The sequence below is a fragment of the Biomphalaria glabrata genome, chromosome 13, assembly GCF_947242115.1.
Source record: "Biomphalaria glabrata chromosome 13, xgBioGlab47.1, whole genome shotgun sequence".
In the NCBI taxonomy this organism is placed as follows: Eukaryota; Metazoa; Mollusca; class Gastropoda; family Planorbidae; genus Biomphalaria; species Biomphalaria glabrata.
Window position 1 is genome coordinate 13,345,018 of NC_074723.1, and position 27,895 is coordinate 13,372,912.

Sequence of the window (27,895 nt, forward strand, 5' to 3'; positions counted from 1 at the left end):
CATTGAAAGTACCAGTACTTTGAGGGCTCATTTTGATGGAAAAAAAAACATTATAAAAAATTCATAACTATCATAATTAATTGTAAACCTTTGGAACTGGATGTAACTATATTTTAGTCATAAAAATGAACCAATAATAGTACTCTTAATGTTTACTGCTTCTAAGGTAGAATAAAAAATTAAAACATTACATTGATGAAAATATTATATATATATATATATATATTAAAATTCATTTTTGATGATAGTGTAAGGAAAACTACACCAACAGAAAATCCTTCGTTTGGTTCAGAAACAAATCTTGCAAGACCTCCAACAAGAAGTGGAAGTCGACCTGCTTCACAAGAATCTTCTCACAGTTAGTATTGAATCTTGATCAATCCAACTTCTGCAAAATGTCCCCAAATATTAAAAATCATAACTCCAAATTTATATTAGGGCTAATGGAATTCAATGTAAAATAGGATTTTATGCACTAGTTAATTTGTAAATTATTATTGTTAAGTGTTGTTATCATGCATAGAGCATTAATAACCTTGAGCAGAATATTTAAGTAACCTGATTTTATATGTTGCATTAGATGTTGATGTCAGACCATCTAGTCAAAACAGAGCTCTCCGCCCTTCTACAAAATCTCTAGAGAAGGTTGGACCTAATGCCAAGTAAGACTATAGGAGTGTTTTTGTTTTAAATAAATAGTACCATTAAGTAATACTTCCTACTATAGATAATTCTATTTCTCTAGTATCAATGAGTATAGAACTGCCTTTGGAGCCAAACCAAAAATACCAAGAACACCAGAAGCAGGATCCTATTCATCCATTCGATCACCCAAAGATTTGCCTCCTCAGCCTCAATTTTCTGAATCAGGGCCGAGGCCAAGTTCAGCGGGTAAAAGTAGTGGTAAGTAGTAAAGTGTCATCTGCATGGCTTCTTTCAAAGAACTTATTAACAGAAGGGTGGTTTGTTCCTAGTTATCTCCACTTGTTGTAGATAATATGGTTTTAACACTTAGTTAAATCCTTACCAAAACCAGTGACTCATCTGAACGAATTTATTGTCTTCCGAGCCAGAAGGAGCCATATAAGTTGTATCCTTGCAGATAATAATAAAAGTTGGTCAATGTTCAATTAGATTACCTTTTATTTTTAAATGTAAATTGTCCAACTGCAGACAATGGTTTTGTCTGTGTTGTATTTTGCACAACATGCAGGTCACAGCTGGGTCTATGTTGCCTGGTGAAATACTGTACTCCTTCTTAATGTTCAGACTCAGACAAGAACTATAAATATATATATAAACACAAGATATACTGTATGATGATCTTATAGAGGGCAGGAGAACTGCAGGTCCTCCACTCTTTAGATACCCTTGTGTATCTTAGTCTTATCAACCTTAAGCTCTTCAAGAATTAAAGCACATGATGGTCAAATATAAAGGAGGGATCCTGGATCACAGATGGGGAACACAACAGAAATAGTCTTAAGAATGTGGATTTGTATCAAGGATTGTCCTCTGTAATCAACAAGCCAGACATGAAATGCCATTTTTGTTAGTGCTCTTGTGCTATTACTATCCCATATTAAGAAATATTTTGAGAATTTAAAATAAATTAAAATTGTATAAATTATGTATTGGTTTTTATTACACATTTTCTTGATGAATTGTTTTTTTCTTTTCTTTTTGGTTTTTAACATTATTGTAAATGTTTTATTTCAATTTATGGAAAATAATTATAAGATTTTATAGCTTTAATTATAGTTTGAATAGTATTTTAAGAATTTAAAGTACTGTTAGCCTAAGGCCTCTTTAAACTATCAAGTTAAAAAAAGTATGATTTTTCATTGCCTGATTTAGAAATGAAATACATTTAAGTGTTCTAAATCTAATGGGACTAATTAATTTAGAGTAAACTACCTAGTCTTAAGCTTTCATCTAATCCTAGTAGAAGCTGGAACATAAGGATCTTCTTCCTTTTTAGATTTGATTTTTCCTGGGTTTTGCTAGTCACAATAAATAAATGACCACTTTGTAGTTATGTCAAACATAAATATTTACAACAGAGTAACCAGATGCAATACATTCTTTTTTTTTCTTTTTCAGGCAGCCCTAGGAAAGGATCAACATCAAGCACTGGAAAAAATTGAAGTTCTAACATCTTTTGTGAACATGTTGTACCAGTTATTTTTTTCTAACATGGTCAAAATATTATGCTAATTTTGTGGTTATTTATCATTGTTGTCATTAAGATCTCTTCAATCAATTTGTTTCTAAGCAGAACAATCATATACAATTGCATTCTGCTAAATATTTTCTCCAAAGATCAACTTTCACCATTTCTTTAGCTTTGCCACTATTGGTAATACACTTCAAGCAGGTTCTGTATGTTCTTATTTACACACATTTCACTCAAAACAATGAACTTGAGAATCACTGTATAGATATGTTATTATGTCATATTTATTCAAATATACAAATTGTACAGTGTTTTGAGACAAAACGTTCACCAACAGTCCTGACTGGTACAAGTATAATGATATGATTCTCTAATTTAGTAAGTCACTGACATACTAAGGATGCTTACACAAAAATTGCACATAAGTATTGAATATATGTATAGAACTATGTACATGATTGAAGCAGATCAGCAGCAAGTGGTCAATGAACCATAATATACGAACTTTCCTAAACAATGGATTTAAAGGACAAATATACAGTGGCATAAAATACTCTTGTAACTAACACAACAGAACATATCTAAATGTTTGTTTTGTTCCAAACCATTTAATGTGATATCATTGGAACATATTATCTTTACTTTATGACAGAGATAAAAACATTTCTGTATTCATCATGAGGTTTAATTCAAAGCAACAATCAAAAAACAAATTCTACTTGACCAGTTAGGCAATTCTGTCTTACTGTGTCTGCACTATGTTGTAATAATCCTTGTGGTTAGTCATTAAATAAAACCTAGTTGTAACTCAAGTGTAACTATCCTGATTACAATAAAATGAATAAACCCTCAGCCCAAGTTTCTATTTCCTATCAAGTGTATGCCCATTTATATATATGCTATACAATTATAACAAAAAAAAATATCTGACAATAATTCTGATGTGCTGCTTTGTTTTGATTCAAGCTATTAAAAAAAGTTATAAGTTATGTACAAATGTATATCATTTACAGAAACCACAATAAACTTTGTTCAAACTTTCATGCTTCAATAAATGACCTTTTATTAACAATAGTAGAGTATCTTTGAAAAAAAAAACAATTTTTTAAATAATTCCAAACAAACTACTTAGGATGAGACCCTGCCTGAAGATCTCTTAAAGTTTCAGAACACCTGTATATAGGGAACACCATGGGGACTTAATTCAGCTAGCAAATATTCAATATCTCCTAGCAGGACTGTCTTGAAAAAAAAAAATTATTTTGTGGAGAATTATCCTATGGTTAAAAAAACATTTGATATGCTTTCACTTAGAACAGAGTAAAAAAAATTTTTTTACAACAAAATCAGTGCCTAATAAGATACACCCTCTTAAAAAAAAAGGTATTACAAGCAAACATGATGAAACCATCAATTTGTTCTTGTGCCTAGGCAAGATGTAAGAAGGAAGTCTTAAAAAATAATATTAAAAAATTACTGAATGAATAATGTCAGTTTCAGTATTTTTAAGACATAAAGCACTAGTGTCCCATCAAAATATAGTCAAACTTACATTGTCCTGAACACTATCCTATTAACTACTTTAGCAGAACAACTTAGGTTACAAGCAACTGAAGCATCATTTTTTTAAAACTCTGAGTATGTTAGTATCATTCATTTTAAAAAAATTGTGTTTTTAAAAAATGCTTCTTGATAAATGTAAAGACATTCAAAGTTGTAGAGAGTAAACAATAATGATAAAACAGTGTGAACAGTTTATTGAATTAATTTCTGGACTCACTACATTTAATGGAAACTGCTTTATATATATTTATATAAAAATGTGGACAGGGGTAAACAAACTAATATTTAACTGTGAAGAAGTTTCCAGAATAAAGTACAACATACTAAGCAGCAATGTGGCAGAGTGTTCCTGGATACAGTGTTCTCAAAATGCAATGACACAGCAATGATGACATGAACATGAAAAGTTAAGTGCAAGTCTTCATAACATTACATTGTCTAGTCAACAATCACACAATTTTGCATGACACAGTCAAGTGTAGTGTTGGACTTGGTACAATCCCAGCCAAGCGTTCTAAGAGATGGGTTAGAACAGAGAATGTCTGACGAGTTTTTAAGAAGCTGAAGAAAAAAAAAAAACAACAGCACTGTGCTTGACTGCCTGCTAGGGAGGGCCTATTTGTGACTGATCCGTTTGGGGCAATATATATTTCTAGAAGTTTCCACGAAGTCTCATGCCATCATCAGTCTATATCTTCAGCTTCTATGAGAGCTGGAGAATGGAGAAGAAATGTGTCAGTTGTAATTCCACTCATTAAAAGAAGATCATGCTGGAGCTAGTTTTTTTTTTTTCACATTTAAAAAAAGCTGGTCTAACAACACTATACAAAACGAACAAAAATATTTAAAGTAAAAATTAAAAAAAAAGAAAAAAAAAGACTGCCTTGCCAGTTTGAACAAATGAAAATGAGACATTTTGAGAAATTAAAATGATAACAAAATTGGATGGATCAAAACAAAATGTTCAAAGTTAAATTCCTATTCAATGACTGTCTTGAACATGTCTCATTTTGTCAAGCCATATCACACTGAATCTGTACTGATAAACAGGTCCAACAGTTTGCATAGATTAGAGAACATAGGACATTTACTCCTGATGGTTGCTATAAAAGCTACATTCACAAGCCACCAATGACTATATAGATAGTAACATGCACATCAAACAACAACCAAGTTTTGAATAACTTTCCATGACTTTACATATCTAAATGAATATTTGTGTAAAGTGAAGACAATTAGTAGAAACAACACTGAATTTTTCTATACACGTCTGATATTTACATTTATACAATTTATACAACTCCTATAAGGGTAAAATAATTAGTTGTGTATATAAAATTATATATAAGGATAGTTCAACATGTGGTCATTTATATTACGAGAATAGTGACAGTTAATTTTAGTTAAAAACAATTTCTTTCAGTTCAATCACTACCCTGTGTTCTTGCAGTTATAAGTATTTCAACATCAATATTTGTGATTGATAACATTGAATGATTTTGTTAATGCATACATTTTGATAACACATAAGGTATGTATATGTTTATCAGATTTCAAGTGCTGTTCTTTTACTGAATAGTATAGTACAGACATTCAGACTCAGAGTGTCAAAACTGAAAAGTGTAGATTAAAAAAAAAAACAACAACAAAACAACATATAAATAATTTAGGAAAAAAGATTTCTCTTTTTTCAATGATACAATGTACAATGGCATGCAGTAAAGACAGCTCATCCTACCAACAAGGTAGGTCACTCTGGTCTATTCATTGCCAGAGTCAAACAGAATGTCTTTTTCTCTATATATAAATGACAAAAATATCACATTACATCTACAAAAAACTCACAGGGATTGCCCATGGCCATACGAAATGATTGCCTGCTACCACTAACTTCTGGAGGAACGGAAGACAGATTTGACATTGGAGGTGCTCCAGGTGCCCCCTGTGAAGACGGTCCCACTCTTCTGGCACTTGCTAAGCTTGCATCTGTATCACTTCCACTCCCTGATTTCCCTCCAGATTTGTCTCTGTCCTTTTTACTGCTCCCTGAGGCACTACTTCCTGAAATAGGAAAAATAAAAAAAGATGAGTTTATTTGCTGTTAAAATTTGATTTCAAAAGCCATTGTATCAATCAGCTTTCTGTCAACTTCATGAACTTCCTGAAAATGAGAATCTCAACCAACCCAAAATGTAGTGGATCCTTGAAAGGAATACTGTAAACAAGCTCTATTCCTACAAACATGAGTTCAAATAAGTGATGCCATATTTAAAAAAAAAATAGTTTAGGATTGAATAAAAAATATCCTGTTAAACATTATATGACATGTTTCATAAAAAAACTATTTTATATTTGATTCTTGTTATTCAAAGCTTTCAAAGATTCTATAATGGCATAATGGCTGTTTACTAATCACAGTTAAAAACACTAGAAATATTAAGTACACATTTTCCATGATCTCAAAGACTACTCATTCAGTTTTGAACATAAAATGTACAATGGCTTTGTTCCAACTTTAGGACACTTGAAATAAGGATTATTGTTCTGTACAAGCATTAAAATGTGTCCTCTGAGACCCCTCAACTCCTGAAAACATAAAGAGACTTAAACAAAAGCAAACTAGAGCCATGAAGTTTATAACCAATGAATATTCACATTAGACTACAGTAACACCTTTAGTAAAATCCCTAAATTTAGAGACACTTCAGGACAGAAGATTAATAAGTAAAGAAGCAATAATACATCAAACACTCAACTTACAAATACAAAAACATATTAAAATACTCAGAAAGACACAAAAATAAAGGCAGATTTCTTATTCCATATGCTACAATGAACTACAATGAGTGATCTATCTTCTCTAGTTTCATTGTCAAAATCAGCCACTGATGAAAAGGGTTTCCTGAATCAGCTTACGAGAACCAATGACTTAATAGAGTTTTGTCTTTACCATGCATGACAAGATTAACACACAGGTATGGGTAGGATGTCATTATCTTCTTTTTTTGAAGGAACTTCTTTGATTTATAAAATAAGATCTTGTATTTCATTTTTTGTTTACATCCTGTGCATATCCCATCTAGTAATTCATTTCAAATACATATTTAAGCTGCATTATGTCAGTTTCCTGACAAATGAAGGCAGACTGTAGCAGACTTGTATGGCATTGAAAAGAAATTCTTTTATGTGCCATTCCTAATATATGCAACAGAAATATGTTTTTATCTTTGAGTATTTTAATACAAAGGATGAATACTTTGGTATATGATCCACTTGAGAGAATGAAACATTTTAGTTTGATGTTATTACTGGATAAATATAGTGCTACAAAAGATGGCCAACTGATGTACATGTCTAAAAACAAAACATTAAACTACTTCAAACATTTTTTTTAAACATATTTTTCATATGTCTGCAGCTACTTTATGTGCCTACTTTAAAATTTTAAAGACTGGATATGGGCCTTTAATACTTAAACATAGAATAAATATTTTTTTTCTTTCAAAATAGATTAATCATTTTTCAGCCTATAAACAAAAACTTAAAATACAAGACTGAAACTGGTAAGACATATTTTTATCTAGGGTTTTAACCAATTATTATAATAAAATTGTACATCACTCTTAGTTAATTCATGTTTATTTAATCTTGCTGTATTGATGTTTTTATGTATCAAACATATTAGTACAAACTTTGATGTGTGTCACTTCAAAGAGCAAGTTCAATTTATAGATATTGATGGTTCTATTAGGATGGTCCATAACTGCTACTTCCTGCTATTCCCTATGAATTTTGATGGCCAACTATGTAATCAACTTTTGATCACATAGAACATCTACAATTAGTATAGACATAAACATACACAAAACATACTCTGCAAATAACTAAATATAAGATGTAAACTTCGGAACAGTTGATCTACTTGATATACTTGGTCTTAGCATCACCAAAACCTGTGTTGTACCCTCAGGCCACCAGATGATCTACTTGAGAACCTATATATATATATATAATATAAACCAGCATCTGTGATATTTTTTCTTGCCAATAATTTATGTCTTAACAGTATTAAACAGAACATGATAAAAATAAAATTAATATATTAGACAAAAAACTGAGAACAATCCAGAAGAAATAATGGGGGAAAAAAAACAACAGCAACAACAACACTAGCTTAAAAAAAAAGCATACTCACAACAGACAATTAAAAACTAAAATGGTGAATGGAAGTATTTCACTATCTATACTAGAGCTCAACACAATGTTGTTTTTTTCAGTCTGACGGCTAGCGTTTGATTTTGAAAATTATTAATGATGCCTCCAATAAAATATATAACTAAGTTTGTTTTTTTTTTTCATTAAAACTTCAAATACTACCTATAAAAAGATTGTAGCAACTGTCATGACACTTTTAACCTCTCTATATATAAATGCTCAATAATTTGTGCTTTAAACATGATCTAGCACATTTATCAGTAAGTCTACAGTAAAAAAGGTGAACATTATGTATATATCTACAGTAAACAATCTAAAATATATATCTACAGTAAACAATCTAAATCTGATTATTAAGGAAACATTCTTCAACAACCTCCTTGCAAATGTAGCATTTCCTGAAACCCTCATTTTTAGTTTTTTTAATTGCATTATTTCACTATTAATTCAGAGCTAATTAAAAGTGTCCTATTTCCAGATACTAATTCTTTGTAGAGAACATGATGACTAGATGTATGTGTGAAGAGATGAAATGTTTGTAACAGATGCTCAGCTAAACTGAAATGAATGAAAACAAAAAAATACTGGAAACAAAACAACAACCAACCTAAGCTACTATTGGAATTCCTCAAGCATGCAGGATGGTGACGTAAGTTAATAGGGGAGCCATATGGATACGAGTGCTTGTCACCCATAGTATGGTCTCCACTGGGGCCTGTAGTGGCATGTTGCTGGTGTAATTGTGCATTTTGTTTATCTTTGTTCTCCCAGAGTCTCTTCAGCTGGTTATAAGTACTTGACAAACATGCACAATCTTTAGCCACAACTGAAATGGTAATGGAAATAGGGGCACACTAAACAAATAATACTTAAACCTCACTGTATCCAAGGGCCACCACTTTGAAAGTGGTTCAATATACTAAGAAAAAGATCAAGCTAATGGTTACTTAGACAGTACTTAAATTGTACTTTTGGCTTTTGATGCATTGAGGTTTGAGTGTATATCTAATTTACAATGAGAAAAGGGGGTGCAGGTTGCACAAATGTAAAAAGTATATTTAAATTAAAAGAAGTTAATGATACTGTTAAATAAAATATTTTTCTTAACATGAATTTTTAAAATTATTATTATTTAATTCAAGAATTAATTTACACTAAGTCCATTTTTATCACTTTTTTTAAAAACGAATTTGTCAATATCTAGACCTAGTTAATTCTCTACTTTACTGCATTGAATCAATAAGGAAGTAAGCATTCTAATGTAAATATATTAAACAAAAACCTTATTTATTCTTTTATCTTTATTCATTAACAAAAATTATTAGGTAATGTCTAGTTGGTCATGCCAAATGTTTATGTAAAATGGAATATGAAACAACTTCAAATAATGAAGAAAAGTGTTAAAGTGATTCAATTCAGACTAAGGGTAAAATATGTTGTGCCTGGACCTCAAGTTCAACCAATGTTTACAGTTAGTGCAAATAGAACTAACAGAAAAACCAGCTACTTCTAAATTTATATAGGATAATTATAGGCAAAAAAAAAATTAAAAAAATGAAATTTTAAAACACTAGGTAAAAAATATTGTTAGTGGTAAATGGTAAAACAAACAATTGTATACTGTAGTAAATATTATGTAGACTAACAAAATGTATGATTATACAGTGAAACAAAAAAAAATCCATTTATTTTTTACAGATGACTACTTCAGTTTTCAACCCAAATCAAATGCATTTGTATTGACACATCCAAGTTACTGTTTTGGTTAGGTCCCATAAACTGAATCATTAAAAAACCAAATAGGCAAAAGTTGAATGAAGTACTGTGGGTAACATCAAACAGAAAAAAAGGCTGTGATAACACATAGATGATTTACTGATTTTAAATTTATAGCTATTAAGTATACTAAAATTATATCAATTTTTATCCAAAAGATTTAAGCATAGGAAACAGATGTCTTAATTAATAATTATATTATAAACAAGAAGCTAATTTAGCATGCACCATTGCATCTAATAGTAAAAAATGTCATAAGAAAGTGTATAAAGCAACAAGCAAGCGGCAGCAAATTTTGTTTTTAATTTCCTTTTTTCTTACTAAAAAAAATACTTGATTTAGTATAAACCATTTATTTTTAACTGAGCAGAATAAAAATGAACTTCTAAAAAAAACATTAGTGAAAAACAATAGAATTTAAATATAGAAAAAAAATTATATAGCCCACATTACTCCTGAGACATTAACAAAAACTGAGATGTTGTTTTTTCTCTCTGAATATAGCCTTTTGGATGGAATTAAAGAAAAGTTCCCCTTTCAGACATTGCAATCTATAGGGCAGATGATGTTAAGGTCATATGTCTGTTTCTGTGGTCAACGTTTAACAAGCTTAGTGTCATGTGGCCAGCACAATGACCAACCACCTTTATTTACCCAAGTCAGGTACCCATTAGAGTTGGGTGGACTCAGAGATGCCCTAAAAATCACCAAGATTCGAACCCAGGACCCCAGATTCAGAAACCAAGCACTTAACCCCTCAGCCACCACACCCCAATTCTGATAATTATTCTACTATAAATTATATACTGTTAGCACTGACTTTAATTAGTTTTTGTACCTTCAAACATAATAGTTTCTGTAGCAGATTTGGTTCTTTTATATTACATAAGCTAAAAATGAAAATCGTTTCTGATCTGAGACAGTATTTTTAACAATAAAATATTAAAAATTAGCTTCATTAAAAGAAATTAACTTTATTTTAAAATATTTATAAAAAAAAAAGACAAAACAACTGGTAAATACTAAAGCACTAGGAATGTAAAAGTAAGGGACACTACATCTACAACACTGACATAATTACCTGATGCACTGTGTACACTCCCTGCACTGCCACCACCATGGGATACAACATTGCTACCAGGCACCCCAATACTGCCAGGCATGGGAACTCCAGGTGGGACATCCACAAAACTGCCCACGAAGCTGGCATTGTCTCCAGTGTTAAGAGCGTAGGCTGGGATATAATGTAAGTTCTGGGGGAGGTAAGAGCTGGAGCTGTAAGGGAATTGGTTGCTGCTCCATGATGGAGGTGGAAGAGGAGCCAGAGTATCACGATCAGCTTCAGATACAGAATCTACATCTTCCAAATTGAGAGAAGCTAGATCTATATTTTTAAAAAATCAAATAGTTGTATTATATAGTTGGACAAATAGGTAACAACTTCAAGCAAATACAGAATTTTCGTTTAGTATAAATACAACTGGATTATGTTCAAAACTCATTTTAACTTTTCTATTTATGTTTGTGGTGTTCTCATAGATCTTTGAGACTACATTATGTTTGTTAACAGCGCTATAAATTTAATTATTATGTAGGATCAGTGTGAAATCTGTTTTAGAACTGCTACTAGAGAAATCTTTTTTCACAATGACAGTGTGTGAGTCTATTGCAAACATATCACTGTGTTTAGTCTTGTACATTTTTTTAAAAATCCTAATTTTTTGTTAGGATTTTTGTTTGTTTGTTTGTTAATCATGTATAACACTGACTAATACACCCACTTTCCACCAAACTGTTTTTATAATTGCTTATATTAACAAAGCAATCTTTATTTATAATTTAAGTTGAAAAATAATTTAGACATGGTTAAGGACAGATAAAACATTAAAAAAACATTAAAATTTGTAATAAATCTAAAAAAGTAGAATTTAAAATTATGGCTTATATTAATAGCTTACTCGAACAAGAGTAAATTATTTGAAATAAATATTTAAGTTTCACTGAATTAATTTAAAAAAAAAATAAGAACTACAACTAATAAAAGAACAAAAAAGTACATACCAGGATATATTGGTGGACCTAGAAAATGGAATAATTTTTTTTTGAAATATGATAATGTACGTGTATGTAAGTTGTTTTATTAACAGTATGATATAGTGATAGATTTAAAAAATATTCAAACAAATCTAGTCAAATGGATGAATCCTACACTTACCACCATAATAATCTCCAAATATATAGTAACACTGTTCAGAAAATGTCAACTTATTGACTGTATGTCTAATGTAGCCAGCTTTTAGCAAATGACAAGCATATTTTCTAGCATCTCTCCTATCTGCAAAACCTTCTACATGTGTAAACAGCCAGTCCACCAAATCTGCACCTGTTGGAAGAGAAACAGTTATTAGACAAATTTACCACACAACTTACCAACACATAAATAATAGTAAAAAAAAAAATGCTTTCAACTTACTGAGTTGAATATAATATCAGCTGTACAATTTACAAGTATTTATAAACTATACATAATCTACACCTCCCCAAAACAACCAAATCTTTGCATGAATTGACTTTATCTATTTCTAAACAAATTACTTGATTAAATCCATTGCCTAAAGAAAACTAAGAAGCTAGTTTAAAAGTAGAAAAAAAAAAGGAAACCAGTTTCAAGGTAGGCCATTTGAAACTGAAGTCCAAATAAACTGAAGGTTAAAAGAGTTATTTGTAATCAATAAAACTCTTGTATATCCTAACAACAAGATAAATATGTTTAATATGTATTATCAAAAGGCTTCAGATCTGAAAGTTAAAACAAAAAAAAAACAGGATTTACCATCAATGTCTGATTATGTCTAAATAGTTCATCAGTATTTATTCAAGGTTATAGTACATCTGTTTTATTTTTTTGTTAATATTTGTATTCATTATAATTAATTAATGCATTGTTCCCATAGCCTTTCAAGCAATATCAAAACAAAAAATTATTATTTAATCATTGAATTATACTTAAAACCTTGACTTTCAAGCTTTACTACTTTGGGTTGAAATAAAAACTTTAACATTAAAGTAGTTCTCACTAGTCTAGTCCCTGATTTAGATTTTAGTTTATCTTCCAATGTTTTATATAGCAATTATCATTAGTCAACTGTGTGCTTAAGAATAGTAGTAGTAGATTAGGCTTTATATTAAAGCTTAACACAGATGAGACTTTACAAAAATAATATTTTTAAGTTACTAAGTTGATAACTAATTTTTGGGTTAAATGCATGAAAATATTTGAGAGTTTGAATTTTTAAAATCTAAAAGTAGATCAGCAATAGATTCATGTAGTGGCACATTGGCATATATAGTAGGGAACCAACACACATTTAATTTAGACACTTGAACACCTAATATCAACTTTTCTTTTTTTGAGAAACTAAAAGAACTAAATCAAGAAACTAAAAGAACTAAATCAGATTTGCTGTGAGGAGGTTTAGCTCTTCAAATATGTGAATTTTTCAAAACGTTGTGAAGGGTAACTTATGAAAAATTGTTGCAAGGCAGTTCTGTGGACTTACCAATAAATGCATTGGCTATAGTTATTTTCAACCACATTCTATCTCTAATCTCTAGCCCTGAGTCTGGCTGAGCCATAGCTTTCACCACTGTACCCATATCAGTGGCTATTGTCAAATTCATATCATCAAATCCTAAGAAAAATATAATTGGAATAATTACAAAAGTAGTGATCAACATGAAGCCTTATCTACAACATATCTGCTAAAGGAATTAAATTCTATTAAACTTAAAAAGTAGGCTATTTTTATACACTCAATTTTGAATTATACTATCATTTCAATCTTAGCCAAGATAATAATATCAAGCTATTCTTACATTTAGTAAAGGTATTAAATTACTTCAGAGTTGTAAACAAATGAAATACTTCAAAGAAAGTTTTACAAGTTTTGGATGTTCCTTCATATCAGAGAGAGTACATACCACATGTCCAGGATCAAGAAGTAAATATACTAACACAGTTCCAAGCTTGCTTAACACACAGTAAATGCAAATAAACAATCTTGTATGCTGAAGAATTTGAATCATTAGACATACCCCTTTCAGACTCTGGTATGGAACTTGTAAGAGAAGATGAAGTGGTTGATGTCATGTTGCTGATAGATGGTGCTACAGGGCCTGTCCGACCCATATACTGCTGTTGCAAGGCAGTTGTGTGGGCTATCCAGGCAGATGGATCTATAGGACGAACTGGTTCTTGTCGAGGAACAGTGAAATAACCTTTTGGATTGGGATCCCAGCATTTGGCAACGACTAGTACAATGGGACTGCAAGTGACAATCACAAGTATTGTAAGTTTATAAAATGAATTATTTCAAAATTTTGTAAAGGTTACTTAAATTTTTCTCAAAATATCTATTAATTAATAATTGTAATTTATTTGAAAAAAAGATGATGAGAAAAACTCAAAATTTTATATCCAATCAATAATACAGATAATAATGTATTTTTTTATAAAACAAAAAAGAGTTTTATTTTAGAACTGTAAAAGAGACATAAAACTCTGAAGACATGCAAAGTAAAAAGTACCCTGGCTTCTGTACAGCTTCTCTTAAAGTTTTAACAGCATCATCATTACTCATATTCTCAAAGCTTATTCCGTTCACTTCAAGAATCATATCTCCTGGTTCAACTCGACCATCTTGAGCCACTGCTCCTCTAAACAAATTGAAAAGAAAGTATTTTACATTATTGTCATAAAACAAAAAAAAGACTCTGGATCAGATCTAGACCTAAAGGGAAAGTTTTTTTTTTTTTTTTCAATTTGTTAATTTTGGTGCATTAAAAAAAATTATTTCTTAAGACTAATAAACAATATACTAACCCTTTCATTATAGAACCAACATATATGCCACCATCACCACCTTTGTTACTCTGACCTACAATACTGATACCTAAAAAATTGACTGTGTCTGAAGAAGCAAAAGGTACAACATATGGGTTAGGAAGTACTAAAACATTACTTGGAAAGACTTAAACAGAAGGCTTACAATGTAGTTAAGAAAGTCTTACCCATATTTAATGTGACTGTTATAATATTTAAAGACATGGTGGAGTCTGTAATACTACTAAATGAAGATGCCTAAAATATAAAAAGGTTAAACTTCATCAATGAAAATGACAAAAATACACATCTTCTAGTTGTGAATGTGTATGTGTTTCGTGTGTGAATATTGTTTGAATTTTTCATCTATATTGTTATTGTACAGTAGTTACGCTGAGGTTGTCAATGGTAGTCAAACTGAATTTCCAGCTGATTGGATCAATAAAAATTATCTTATCTTATTAACTGCAACCAGGAAAATTATCTAATGTGTAATACACATTTTTAAAATGCTTACACGACTAATAGGGGGAGGCCTATGGCGCCGCCGCCGTCGTCTATGGCGCCCATAAATTGAAGACTTGCTCGTTGTATCTGTTACTGTGGAAAACCTAAATAATAATAAAAAAAAAAGATTGGCCCATTAATAGAAAAAAGTTTCTTGCAATATTATTAGCATAATACGATGTTGCTAAACCAATCAACAGAAACAGGTTACTAGTATCACTATTTCATTACAAAAAATTAACATAGAATTTATTTATTTGGGGTGGGGTAGGCGCTTTACAAAAATAGCACTATGATTTATGTATTACAAAAGCTTTCTTTCAGTAATAAATGATTGATCGCAATACAAACCTGCTGGCTGTATCTTCTTCTGAGTCTATAAAACTGGTGGTCTCTAGATCACTGCTAAGCATTGTTGATGTTTCATAAAGATTGCGAGGATCTCTGTGTCTGTCATGTTTCAGATGGCCATGGCCATTTATCCTTGGCCCTACATTGGGAAAAGACAATTGGAAATAGAGCGTTGGTTCAGTATGTCATCTTTTTTTTTTACTATCTGTCTATAAAATTATTTGTTATAAGCAAGATCACACACACCACACACAAAAAAAAAAAACAACACATTTTTATAACTACTAGCTGATTTTGGCTCTGCTATTATAACTTGTTTTGATGTCTATCATCAAAATTTAAAATGAATTCAAGTGTAAAAGAAAAATGAATCAAACAAAAACTTGCCATTATTTCCTACTGTTTGTCTGAATCGATAAGCTACTCCAGGCATTCCAACATGTTGTGATGGTCCAACTATAATTAACAAAAATATACATATAATATGTAGTAATGCATTTCTATATTTTTTTTTTATTATTTAAAAAAAAAAAAGCTCTACAGATTAAAGAAACAGAAAAACAAAAACATATTTTTTAAACATAAAGATATTAAAACTATACTATGATACACTGGGAAAGTTTATTATACAACATATTACATACTTTCTAAGTCTAGAACTGACCTCTTCTTGCACTACTAAGTACAGAATCTGATTCTGTACAAGTGTCACATGGCTCATCACGACTGACAACTGAAGAAGGATTGGCGCTGAAATACACAATAGTTTGAATCAAATAGACTATAAATGGCCCACAGATGCAAATATTCAATGAATGCCAATAATAAATTATTTACTACATTAATTTAAAAAAAAAAACAGCAGGGTAAATGATTGACTTCACAATGAGTTCCCACCATAGCTTGGTTTGAATGATTTAACAACGAATGCACTACAGTCATCAGGGTAGGCACAAATACAATGTAATTCCACTGGTTAATTTATTGAATTGTATTTTGACATAGAGCTAATGTCTTATTTCAAAGTATATATGGCAGAAAACAGATTTCCTATTGAAAATGCATTTTCTACATAAAATAGACCATCCATGTAAAATTTGATTTACTGGTGGATAGATCTATGTTTATGGAAGATTTATTAGCAAAATGTTTTTGAAATACGTGTTTATAATGAATTTGTGCGTTTGTGAATACCGGCAAGTATGCAAAAAAAAAAAAAAATGGACAAGATTTACTTTTGGATTTATGTGCTCCCGTTTCAAAAGGTAAGAAACATATTTTTTCTATATTATCTATGTATAAAATACACACTTACTATTTAAAAATGGTTGATACACGCCTAAAAGAAAAAAAAAAAGTGAAAGAAAGGGTTTGTTTGTCCTAAATTTTGAAAAAACTAGTCCTGACATCATGTCCTATTTTTATCCATCGCCAAATACCCTGTACATTATTTTTAAAATAACATTTAAAAATGATCGATTTTAGTTTTAAAATACATCTTTTTTTATTTCAGTAATAATAATGTATTATTATTTTTATTTTTGGTTATTTAAAAAAAAATATTTTTGTTTAAATCTCGTTTTTTTTTAACCAATCGGAATGTCTAACGCCAAAATCGAAGGTCAACCGAATTTTTTCAACATGTGTTTTTAAAAAGTCATTCACTCAAAGAAACTCCAAGAGGCAACATATAGCAAAGGCAATAGCTGAGTTTAGATAGTACAGACAGTTTAGTTTAGAATATTAACTTGTTAGGTAATTTTTATGCTTTAGTAATCAGTTCATCGGCTTTGGTCATTTAAAAGGTCATTATTTTACGCCATAGACTAACAACGCGTACCTATGCGAGCGAGCGCCCGGTGAGGAAAACACGAGTTTTGATATTAGATCTAATCTAGATACTATGATATTATTATTTCTAGACTCTAGATCTACTATATACATTTCTATTCTATAACTATATCTATTCTAGATCTAGAACATCAATATTAAACATAACATTAGATTTGATTAGATCTAGAGTCTAATTCTAGCGATACCACGATAGCCGGGCTACGCGTAATTGCGTACCATACTGTATTTCTTCTATTAAATTGTCTACCACTGACATTTATGTTTAAAAAGTCATAATCTAGTTATTATTTTAATTTAGACTCATCTAGTAATTGCGATACTTGTGTAATCTATCTAATCTAGATCTAGTAGATCTATAAGTAAGACTAGACTTAAACATCGTTACTCGCCAGTCGATCAATAAAGTCGCGAACTTGACGTAGGTCTACATCTACTGTAGGTTATTTCTTCTATTGTATTGACTAGATTTTTTTAGATTTAAATCTAAATTAATCTAGAGCTGTAAATTAAGGACCAGATCTAAACCATATTTTTAAATTAATCTAGCAAAATGCTTAGACTTAGATCGATGTCTAGATCTTGAATAATCTTGATTATTCTAGATCCATTCTCTAGAGTTAGGGTTAGGGCGTCTTAGCGTGAAATCATTTATTATTTTACTACTTTAAAGCTATTCTTGTATAGTCTGAAGATTAGATCTAATTTAGATCTAGATCTAGTTAAATATAATAATCTGATAGACCAGATCGGTAAAATCATGATTCTAGATCTATATTTAAAATCTATCCTGTATTTCTTACTATTTTCTATTGAACTATTGTCTACAACTACCAGAATCATGGAATGTACCAGAAACTGACAGTTTTGTTTAAAATTTAAAGTAAAAATCATTGTTATTGTTAATAATGTTAACCTTTTGATCAACTAAGTCTAGATCTAGACCTTAGATCTAATAAATTCTAATGTAGTATTTGACTTGTTTGTGATGATTAGGCTAGATAGATCTAGACAATTCTAGACTCAAGGACTAGTTCTGGTGTTGGTGAATCTAGAATCTAGACATTGGAACTTAATATAAATATAGAATATAGATCTACTTATGACCTATGGACAAAAACAAAACATATAATAATAAACCAAATAAATGTTTTTATTTCTTTTATTTCTTTTCTCAGCAACCATTGCAACAAATACAAAGACAGAGATTAGTTGAAGAAAATAAACAAAAAACATCATGGACCATGCAACTCTTAATTAAGTTAAGCCTATTATTAGGCCTAGAACTAGATCTATTTATCTTTCATTTAATATTAGATCTTTTCTAGTCTAAAATTGTACATCAATCTAAAATTGTTATTTATAATATGTTAAGACATGTATGAAGAAAAGAAAAAAAAAGTGACGTTTCATGGTAGGGTGGGCCGAAGAGGGGGCTTATTTATATTAGTTATAAATACATTTTAAAGTTGTTTGTTTGTTTTTTCAAATGTTCTATAAATATACTTTACTTTGTGACACAGTTTTATGTTAATAATATTGTGAATTTGTGAAATTCATGGAATATTGGACATATCTTCTGTGAACGGTGGATTTTTCATTATTAGGGGTAAGTCTGTTTGATCTCATTTTTAATGTTAAATACTTGTCTGATGTTAATGAATTTACTTTTATTGGATTCCTCTGTTCTTGTGCATTAAAATAGATACATATTATGTCAAAACTGATAATGGTTTTGTTATATAGGATGATGATAAAGTATAATTTGCAGCTTTTTTTTTTACGAGGGGGGGTGGAGGTGGGGTGGGGGCACAATTAATAGGCATAAATGTCTTAAAACACTTGTTTATATATTTTTTTCAAATGTACTATAAATATACTTTACTTTGTGATACATTTTTCTATTAATAATATTGTGAATTTGTGAAATTCATGGATTATTGGACATATCTTCTGTGAGTTTTTCTGTGATTTTTCATTATTAGGGGTAAGTGTGTTTAACCTCATTTTTTCAAGTTAAATAATTGTCTGCTGCTTCTGATTTTTTTTTTTTAATTCCTTTATTCTTGGGCAATAAATTTGATATATAATATGTCAATAATAGCCAATTTGAAATTGGTCAAAAAAAATGGTCCTAAAAGTAGAATGTTGAGAGCTTAATCTGTTTTCCGCCATATGATTTTAGAATGAACCTACTGATTATTTTTTAAAAAGTCCCTATGTCAGGAAGAAGGTAGAGCTAATGTCTCATTTCAAAGTATATATATATATATGATTTTAGCCCAAACCTACTGATTATTAAAATAAAAAGTTCCTGTTTCAGGAGGAAGGTAAAGCTAATCCTGTGTCAGGAGGATGGTAGGGCAAGCAAAAAGACTAGAAGAGAGAAACCCTAAAGCTTGTTAAGGGAAATAAAGAAAACTAGTCAATAGGACATGTGGGTTCACAATGGTTTAGCAGACTTAAGAGACAAGAAAATATAAACATACTTTATTGCTATCATTAAGTTGTGTGGGCGCAAAGTAAAATAGTCCAGTGGACATGATATTGATTAATTGAGACTTGGTGCACTTGTAATTTAAATGGTATGACTAAATAGTATTCATTCCCAAGAAGCATGCGAGAATGTCCAACTTACTGAAATGAAGGGGGACGACTATCTCCAATACCACCAACTCTTTCTGCAGGTAGTTGTACAACATCTCCAGTTTGTGAATCAGTTACTGACTGGCTATCTGAAGCACTGTTATCAGCTGCAACAAGCTGGAAATACATTTTTGTAATAATATATAATAAAATGACCTCCATAATACTTTTTTTCCCCTGCTACTTCAAAAAATACTTTTGAAATTTAAAAACTTAAGGATATTATATGATTTTTTTTTATTCCTAAAAATATGTGAGAAAGTCTTTAAGCAAAACTATTGAGAAACTAAAAAAAAAAATGTTTCAGTGGTCTCGAGTGAAAAGTTTTGAACAATTATACAGTATAGCTACTGTTAGGCACTAGTATAGTGACGCACCACTGCTGATGGACTTAGAATGCAACATTTAGTGACATCACGGATATGGGGTTGGGTTTGTTGATGTTAATATTATTCAAGTTGGTGTTAGGACTTCAAGGTGACAACATTGTATTACTGACAGAGACTCAAAAGTGGCCTTTTCGTATTAAACTTCGTTCAAGTTATTCAACAGTCTGGAATAGTTCTTTGCTTATTCATGTGATAGGTTTTGTTCTTAGTAGTTACTGATTACAAATAATACACCCACACAAGGCATTCAAACATCTTCTCAGTAATCTGTCAAAGCCAGACAACCATCATACAACTGCAAGACAAACCTATTACACTACACGTCTATACAATTATACACATATACCATTATTAAAGAACATTTTTTTTAAGGAGCACTTCCGCGCACTAAGAAGTGAAGAAGCTAATTTCCTTCATGTTTACCCCCCAGGTGCCTGGGCCTAAATCTCAGTCCAAGCAATGGGATTTTGTCATGATATATAGATATAAATAGTGTGTTCATTTATGCAATACCTTTCTCAGGGTAAGACAAAGATAGTAACATTGAGTGTTTACAATCTCATTGTTTTGGATAACAACTCTATTTCATAAATGGTAAATGTTATACTTACCCAGGATACTACTCTTCCATTAAAACATGGTAAATGGGCATCTTCATCAACAATTTCTTCTTTTACCACCCTACAGAATAAAAAATATGGTTATCTTTTATGTCTTGTGACATATTGAGCATAATTTTCTCGAGGTAACAGTTTAGTTAAGTCCTGGTTAAAGCACTATGATAACAGTAATAACAACCCCAGTTATTTCAAATATTTGCTTAAGTGTGATTGATGCAACTAATTTAGATCAAATTTTATTTGGATGACACTATAAATTTGAATTAAAATAACATTTAGCAAGTGTCTGCCTTTTGCCAATGTAAGGATTATTCTATATTATAAAATGTACTACACTGCTAAGTGTTTATAATAGGTCAAATATTGGCTTATTTTCGAAGTTTTATATGTTTATAAAAAAATATATAATATTTAATAAAAATAACAAGGGCACTATCTGATCTACCTCTATTTAAAAATTAACTATACAAATCTTATTTTATAGTTTGCTCAAAGGCTTAAATATACTTTAAACAAGTAATTGATGTCATCTCTATGTCACTTTCACTTATGTTTTCAAGAAGAGAAAATGATACACGATACCTTGCTGCCTTCTATGGCACGAATCACCAATATAAGTAAAGTAAAGATCCTCTTTCAGACCTTGTGGTCTATAGGGCAGATGATGTAAAGGTCATCTGATTATGTGGCATACGGTTAATGAGGGTGTCATGTGTCCAGCACAATGACCAACCGCCTTTACTTTTTCCCAACTAATGTCAGGTACCCATTAGAGCTGGGTGGTCTCTGAGGCGCCCAAGGATCCCGAAATAAAAATCTCAGTCTTCACCAGGATTCGAACCCGGGACCCCCAGTTCAGAAGCCAAGCGCTTTACCGCTCAGCCACAGTGCCTCCAATCACTAGAATCAATCTGCCTAATTATTTAGAGGAGAAAAAGAAAACATTATAAATATTATAGGGTTTTCTTTATTATAATTATCTACAAGCTACTTATGCCATGCCAATTACTAAATTAGCAAAAGAATAAAAACATTAAATGCCAAAATTGTACTGAGTTGGAATTTAATGGGAGTTTGAAATTTATGAGTAGAAATCTGTTTCTAGAGTATTCTAGAAACGTATACATGTAGACAGGGCCGGTTCTACAGACTGAGGGTCCCTATGTGAAACGGATTTCGCTGGGCCTAGCCTGGGTAGGGATACGGATAATAAGATTTTTAGTTAGAAAATAAATTTGTCTTTGCACTTTCTTTGTACTTTACTAAGTGCAAAATCACGATCAAATACGAGCCATCTAAAATAGAAGGTAGATTTCGATTAACATTCAGATCTGCTTTTTAGATTTACTAACGACTAGCAAAATATAGCTTTTATCTTTTTAAGAGGTGGAGAAAGATTTAGATCTATATTTAAATGCCATTGACTATTACAGTAAATTAAATGTTGGAACTTACTGTTTTGGATAAAATTCGCCCTATTATTTTTATTAAATAAAAGCTGACAATGCCAGGGGTTTTTTTTATCGCGAGTAGGATTGGCATTTTCCATATTGAATGACACCCCAAAATTACAATTTTGTCTATTTTTTCTATGTATGTTTTGAATTTACAACTAGAGTTAGCGTGGGGCCTATGAAAGTGAGGGGCCCACAGCGGCTGCATAGGTTGCAGTGGCCTAAGGCAGGCCCTGCATGTAGAGATCTAGATTCTAGGCTCTTGATCTAGAATATTTCAAATCTACCCCTGTACACTAATCTACAGTAAAAAAGTATCCATTGTTGTTGTTCTTCCTTGTTCTCATTGTTATGTTGGAGCGTTAAGATGACTAGAACAATATGCGAGATGAACTGCAGTAGTGGTTTCCAAATCAGGCATCTTTCTATATAGTTTTCTTTCGATAGGGGTGTTTTAAGGACCAGTATCTTGTTCAGGCCTATTCATGATCAGCATTCTCAGGTGACATTAGTGTACCCATCCAATCATCCAATGCCTGCCAATGGGCCTTATCATGAGTCTAATTATGGGTGCTATTTTGTACAAAACATAGCTAGATATGAAGTCTAGATTAGTAGATGTCTATATATCTTCTAGAACAATTTAGTGATACTCATCATTTAATCTAGATTCTAGACTGATTATTCTAGATCTAGATCGAACTAGATAGTCAATAGTGACTAGAAGATATACATCACAATAATCCGAATTACTCCGAACTCTATGCCACAACAAGATCAGTCTCTGCAACAGCCCTTAACACTATTAACCAATTAAATGCACAATAAATGAGCTATACGAAGTACCCACCCTAATAGAGCTCAACAAAGCCTTAGACAATCTAGATTACTAGATCTAAATTGATCTATTTCCTAAGATGAGTAAGATCTATTCTAGATCTAATATAGATCTGATCTACAATGTCAATGGTTAAGTAACAAGAATTTATATATAACTAGATCTAGATCCATAATCTATATATATCTAGACTAGATCTAATGTAGGTCTGTCTAGATCTAGAATAGTATACTATGTAGTGAATTTTCTGTGATAGTCTATAGACTAGAACTCTAGATCTAAATAATGTAAATCTAGAATTCTAGATTTAGATCTAAAAGAATGTAGACACTGTTCAACTGTAGTGTTGAGGGACTATTTAGATTTATAAAAAAAACTATATATTATATATCTTATCTTATATAATACAGACGTTACTTCAAAAAAGAAGATGATCACGTCCTACGCGTCATGCATTCAGTCATGCATATTAACCAATGACTTAAATTCTGCCAAGTCACTGGTTTTCCTGGCTAGCTCAGGCAACCCATTCCATGCTCTAATAGCACTAGGGAAGAAGGAGTATTTGTACAAATTTGTCCTAGCATATGGGATGAGGAATGTGCCTTTATCTTTGTGTCTTTCAGAGTATTTTATTAAATTTTGTTTTTGTATTTGAAGATTATGATTCAGTGTTTTATGTATGATTGCTACTTTACTTTTGACCCTTCTGTCCTGAAGGCTTTCTAAATTTAGTGATTTTACTAAAGGTGTTACACTAGTCACTAGTCAAATGTGAATGTAAAATGTTTTACTTATTTCGGATGTTCCTTCAGAGTTGAAGATAATTACTTCCTAGTCCAAACCTCCCGCAGGATGACGGGGGATGGGAGCGGGCAGGGTTTGAACCCGGGACCATCGATAAGTCCGAACTACAGTCCAGCGTGCAAACCGCACGACCAGGCAGCCATCCTGAATATTCGTTATGAATCTCACTGCTCTATTTTGTGTCTGTTCCAGTTTCTTAATGTTTTCTTGAGTTGAGGGGTCCCAAACGGAGGATGCATATTCTATTATTGGCCTAACCAAGGTTAAATAACATTTTAGTTTTATGTTCTTATTTGATTCATAGAAATTTCTTTTAATAAATCCTAATGCTTTGTTTGATTTTTTTGTAGTTTCATCAATATGTGGATAATATATATATATATATTATATAGTATATGAGTTATTTATGCTATTCAAACACCTATAGGCCAAAAATTACAAGTTTGACTTTGACAGCGCAGTATTTGATAATGGTTTGACATAGAAAAGAAAATGAAGTTTCAAAATCTTCTTTAGTTTAAGGAGAATAAAGTCAAAGAGGTTATACAATTTAATTCAAACAAATTAGTCACACTTTATTTGATTCCTAACACCAAAATTTATTCCAAACAGTCTCTATATTTTGGCATCAATAAACTCAGATTTTAAGATCACCAGGCATACCGCCTCACATGAGATCAAAAAGCTGTTTCCAAATTATGCATAAATACGAAGACAAAAAAAATTTGAACACACAAATTAGGTCACAGAAAGATGACGCTTACTATAAGTTATCCCGACAAGAGCAAGGTCAAATCTTTGGACTCAGGACCGGACACAACAGAATGCGACAACACATGTACCGGAAGCTCAAAATTGGAACTAGTGAAATCTGCCCATGTGGAGTATCACTAGAGAATGCCAACCACGTCCTCCAAAACTGCTCTCTTTACCAAGAGGCCTGTATAAGACATTGGCCCCAAAACACCCCAATAGAAAGAAAACTATATGGAGAGCTCCCTGATATGGAAACCACTGCGCAGTTCATCTCATGTATTGGTCTAGTCATCTGAACACTCCAAAATAACAATGAGAACGAAGAAGAAGAAGAAGGTCACTGGGATAGAGACTTCTACACCAACTTTTAGACTTATTTTATGTTTGCATGATTAGATCATAGATGTATGTTTAAAGTTTGTGTTTTTTTGTTTATTCATTTAATTAATTTCTAATACAGATGATCTCTTGTATAGTACAGTACAGGCTAGGATGGCCATTCTTGCCTAAATAGCTGAATCCTCTTTTCTCTATATTCTCTCTATAGAATGTATCAAGCTCACTCCAAATATTTGCCCATTTTATGCCATTATTTCTCTATAAAAAACAACAACAACAAACAAACAAAAAAAAACAAATATAATATAGATCTAATACAAGATCATTAATATTGATGTCCAAAACTGGTTGTTTGGAATAAATTTTGGTAAGAAAATTGTAATTTAATACAAACACCCTATTAATTTTTTTTTGTATGAAATCAAACAACTTGGCTTATGAATCAAATAAATCAGCTCCAAAAACAGAACAAATGTTGGTGGGTTCATTAGCATAGCCCTATAGTCTTAACCCTAGGAAGAGGTAAAGTCATCCTGGTAACATAGGTAGGAAGAAAAAAAAGCCTGACTTTCAAATTTGAAATTCTTTTTTCTTACATAAAAAGACAGCTAAATTGAAGGAAATTGGATCAGAATCATCAGCGCGCTAGTTTCAAATAGATTATTATAGATCTATAAAATATCAAAATAAAGATTTAATGACCACAAAAACAGCGTAACAGTAACAGCAAGATGTTTGGATTAATGTAATGTCAAGAATAAATAAATTACTCTAGATCTAGAGCTCTATATTTAGTAAAATGTAGACACTGTAGGTAGACATAGTCCTAGTTACATCTGTAAGTGTAGTGTAGTGACTATTTAGATCTAGTGAAAAGTCAGTCTAGAATAGTCTAGATTATAAGTAGATTCTACTCTAGTGTCTACATTTAGAATCTAGATCTAGATAGATTAGAGATTAGTAGATTCTATCATTCTAGAGATCTGTAACTAGTGTAAGTGTAGACTGTAGTGTTACGACTTACGTGTATGTAGAATTAATTTTTAAGTATAGATTAGATATAAGAATAGATTATAAATTTTAGATCTAGACTTAGACTCTAAATCTACCTATTGACATTGCAAGTATTAGAGTGCCAATGGGTGCTAATTTTTTATTTGTAAAAAACTTTGCTAAACTTTAAAAAAAAAACTAAACATTACACTCAAGATTCACATTGGTCACTTGGTGATAGGACACTCGTCAGTCTCACAGTCACAGTCTGTCTTACTCTTACCCAAAATCATCATCCATTGACTTAAAGAAGAACTTGAAGTTCGGTCGATTTAATGCATTCTTAAAATCACCTAAAGTTACCCGATCTGCAGGGATGGGGAGCTTTATTAGGTAGGGGGTATCTTCATCATCTATATGATAAATAATTTTTGTCTCCCCCATCCCGAAGGAAGCACGGGAACCAAAAAATATCCTTAGAAAAGCACTTTATCCAACAAAATGGCGACACTTTTTTTTCCCCTTACGAACAAAACAACCAAAACGAGGCGAATGAGGGAACTCACTCTAGAATCTCACTAATTTGTTTTCTCTACCCAAAGGATGGTTACGAGAATGAGTCAGAAATAAACAGACTGACTGATAAGTTTATCTCTACTAAATTTAAATCTGGACTAGCTCATAGAGTCTAGATGTCTAGCTCCTTTTTTAAAATTAAATGTCTACACAAATAGTTAATTTCATAACGTTATTTCAACCTTCGGCAGTTATATGGGTGTATAAATCTAGGGAGAGAGCAAAATGTGGAGATTTAAAAAAAAAAAAAAATTGGCTTTTGAAACATATTTGGGTTGGGGGGGGGGGGATAATAAATTTCTAAATTACTGGAAACAGCAAGATAATTAGCTTTAGAACTATATATAGAATCTACTTCTATTGCATCTTAATATTTTTGTCACATTCCTCATATTTCTCCCCTTTCCCTTTTACCTCTTACGTTGTCATTTAAATATAGGGCTATAATAATATATTATATAGACTATAGTATAGACACAGTGGCGTAGCAAGGTATCTGTGGGCCCGGGCTCGAGAATATCTTCGTGGGCCCCCTCCTCCAAATAAACGAATGTAGTGTGTGACAGAACAATTGAGTTATCTGAATGCATGGGTGCAATTACCAAAAGACATTCCAATACTTTCTTACTTCATGTAGAACTTGCTGCTCGCTTTCCAACATTGTTAATGTAACGCTGATTGCGATTACAAGTTTGTACTCGACAATAAGCTGAACCAGTTTGCGGGGCCCTATGCAAAACGGATTTCGCGGGGCCAAGTCTGGGTAGGGATAAGCACAGTATCAAATTAAGATTTTGTATTAGAAAATACATTCGTCTTAGCAATACATTTTTATTAAATGAAAGCTGACAATGCCAGTTTTTTTTTTTAATCGCGCGTAGGATCAGCACCCCAAAATTGACAATTTTGTCTATTCGGAGATTTTTATGAGGTCTTATGAGATTATAATAATTTCTTGAGATTTCCAGGACTTTTTTGTATATTTGCTATCACAGACGATTTATATAAGGCTCTGGAAAATCAAGAGGCCAAGAAAACCCTGTTATTATATACATACAATTTATATTGGTTTAATTTAATAATTTACAACTAGAAGTTGCGCAGGGGCCTATGAAAGGGCGGGGCCCACTGCGAACGCATAGAATGCAGTAGCCTA

General features: G+C 31.4%; 2 protein-coding genes across 3 annotated transcripts in view; one reads left to right on the top strand and one right to left on the bottom strand.

Moving 5' to 3' along the window:
• Positions 1-3,217, top strand: part of LOC106072906 (lisH domain-containing protein ARMC9-like) — a 17,303-nt gene extending 14,086 nt beyond the window's left edge. The window contains exons 20-23 of the mRNA XM_056007712.1: positions 249-358; positions 581-662; positions 746-903; positions 2,104-3,217. Of these exons, the coding sequence (XP_055863687.1) occupies positions 249-358; positions 581-662; positions 746-903; positions 2,104-2,147 (394 nt within the window). The 3' untranslated portion in view covers positions 2,148-3,217. The remainder of the gene's footprint in view (positions 1-248; positions 359-580; positions 663-745; positions 904-2,103) is intronic.
• On the bottom strand, positions 2,443-26,702 carry LOC106072914 (segment polarity protein dishevelled homolog DVL-3-like). Of its 2 annotated transcripts, XM_013233368.2 has the most exons (18): positions 26,447-26,702; positions 20,968-21,037; positions 19,960-20,084; positions 16,135-16,220; positions 15,858-15,926; positions 15,471-15,609; positions 15,130-15,223; positions 14,801-14,870; positions 14,613-14,700; positions 14,318-14,446; positions 13,826-14,055; positions 13,291-13,422; positions 11,946-12,113; positions 11,792-11,809; positions 10,812-11,114; positions 8,562-8,780; positions 5,585-5,800; positions 2,443-4,451 (listed from the first exon to the last, which is right to left on the bottom strand). In XM_013233368.2, exons 1-18 carry the CDS (start codon positions 26,605-26,607, stop codon positions 4,423-4,425), a joined length of 2,346 nt encoding a protein of 781 aa, XP_013088822.1. In that variant the 5' UTR covers positions 26,608-26,702; the 3' UTR covers positions 2,443-4,422. The 2 variants fall into 2 exon arrangements, with proteins under 2 accessions (XP_013088822.1, XP_013088824.1); XM_013233370.2 differs by lacking the exon at positions 8,562-8,780.
• Positions 26,703-27,895: the final 1,193 nt, after the last annotated feature.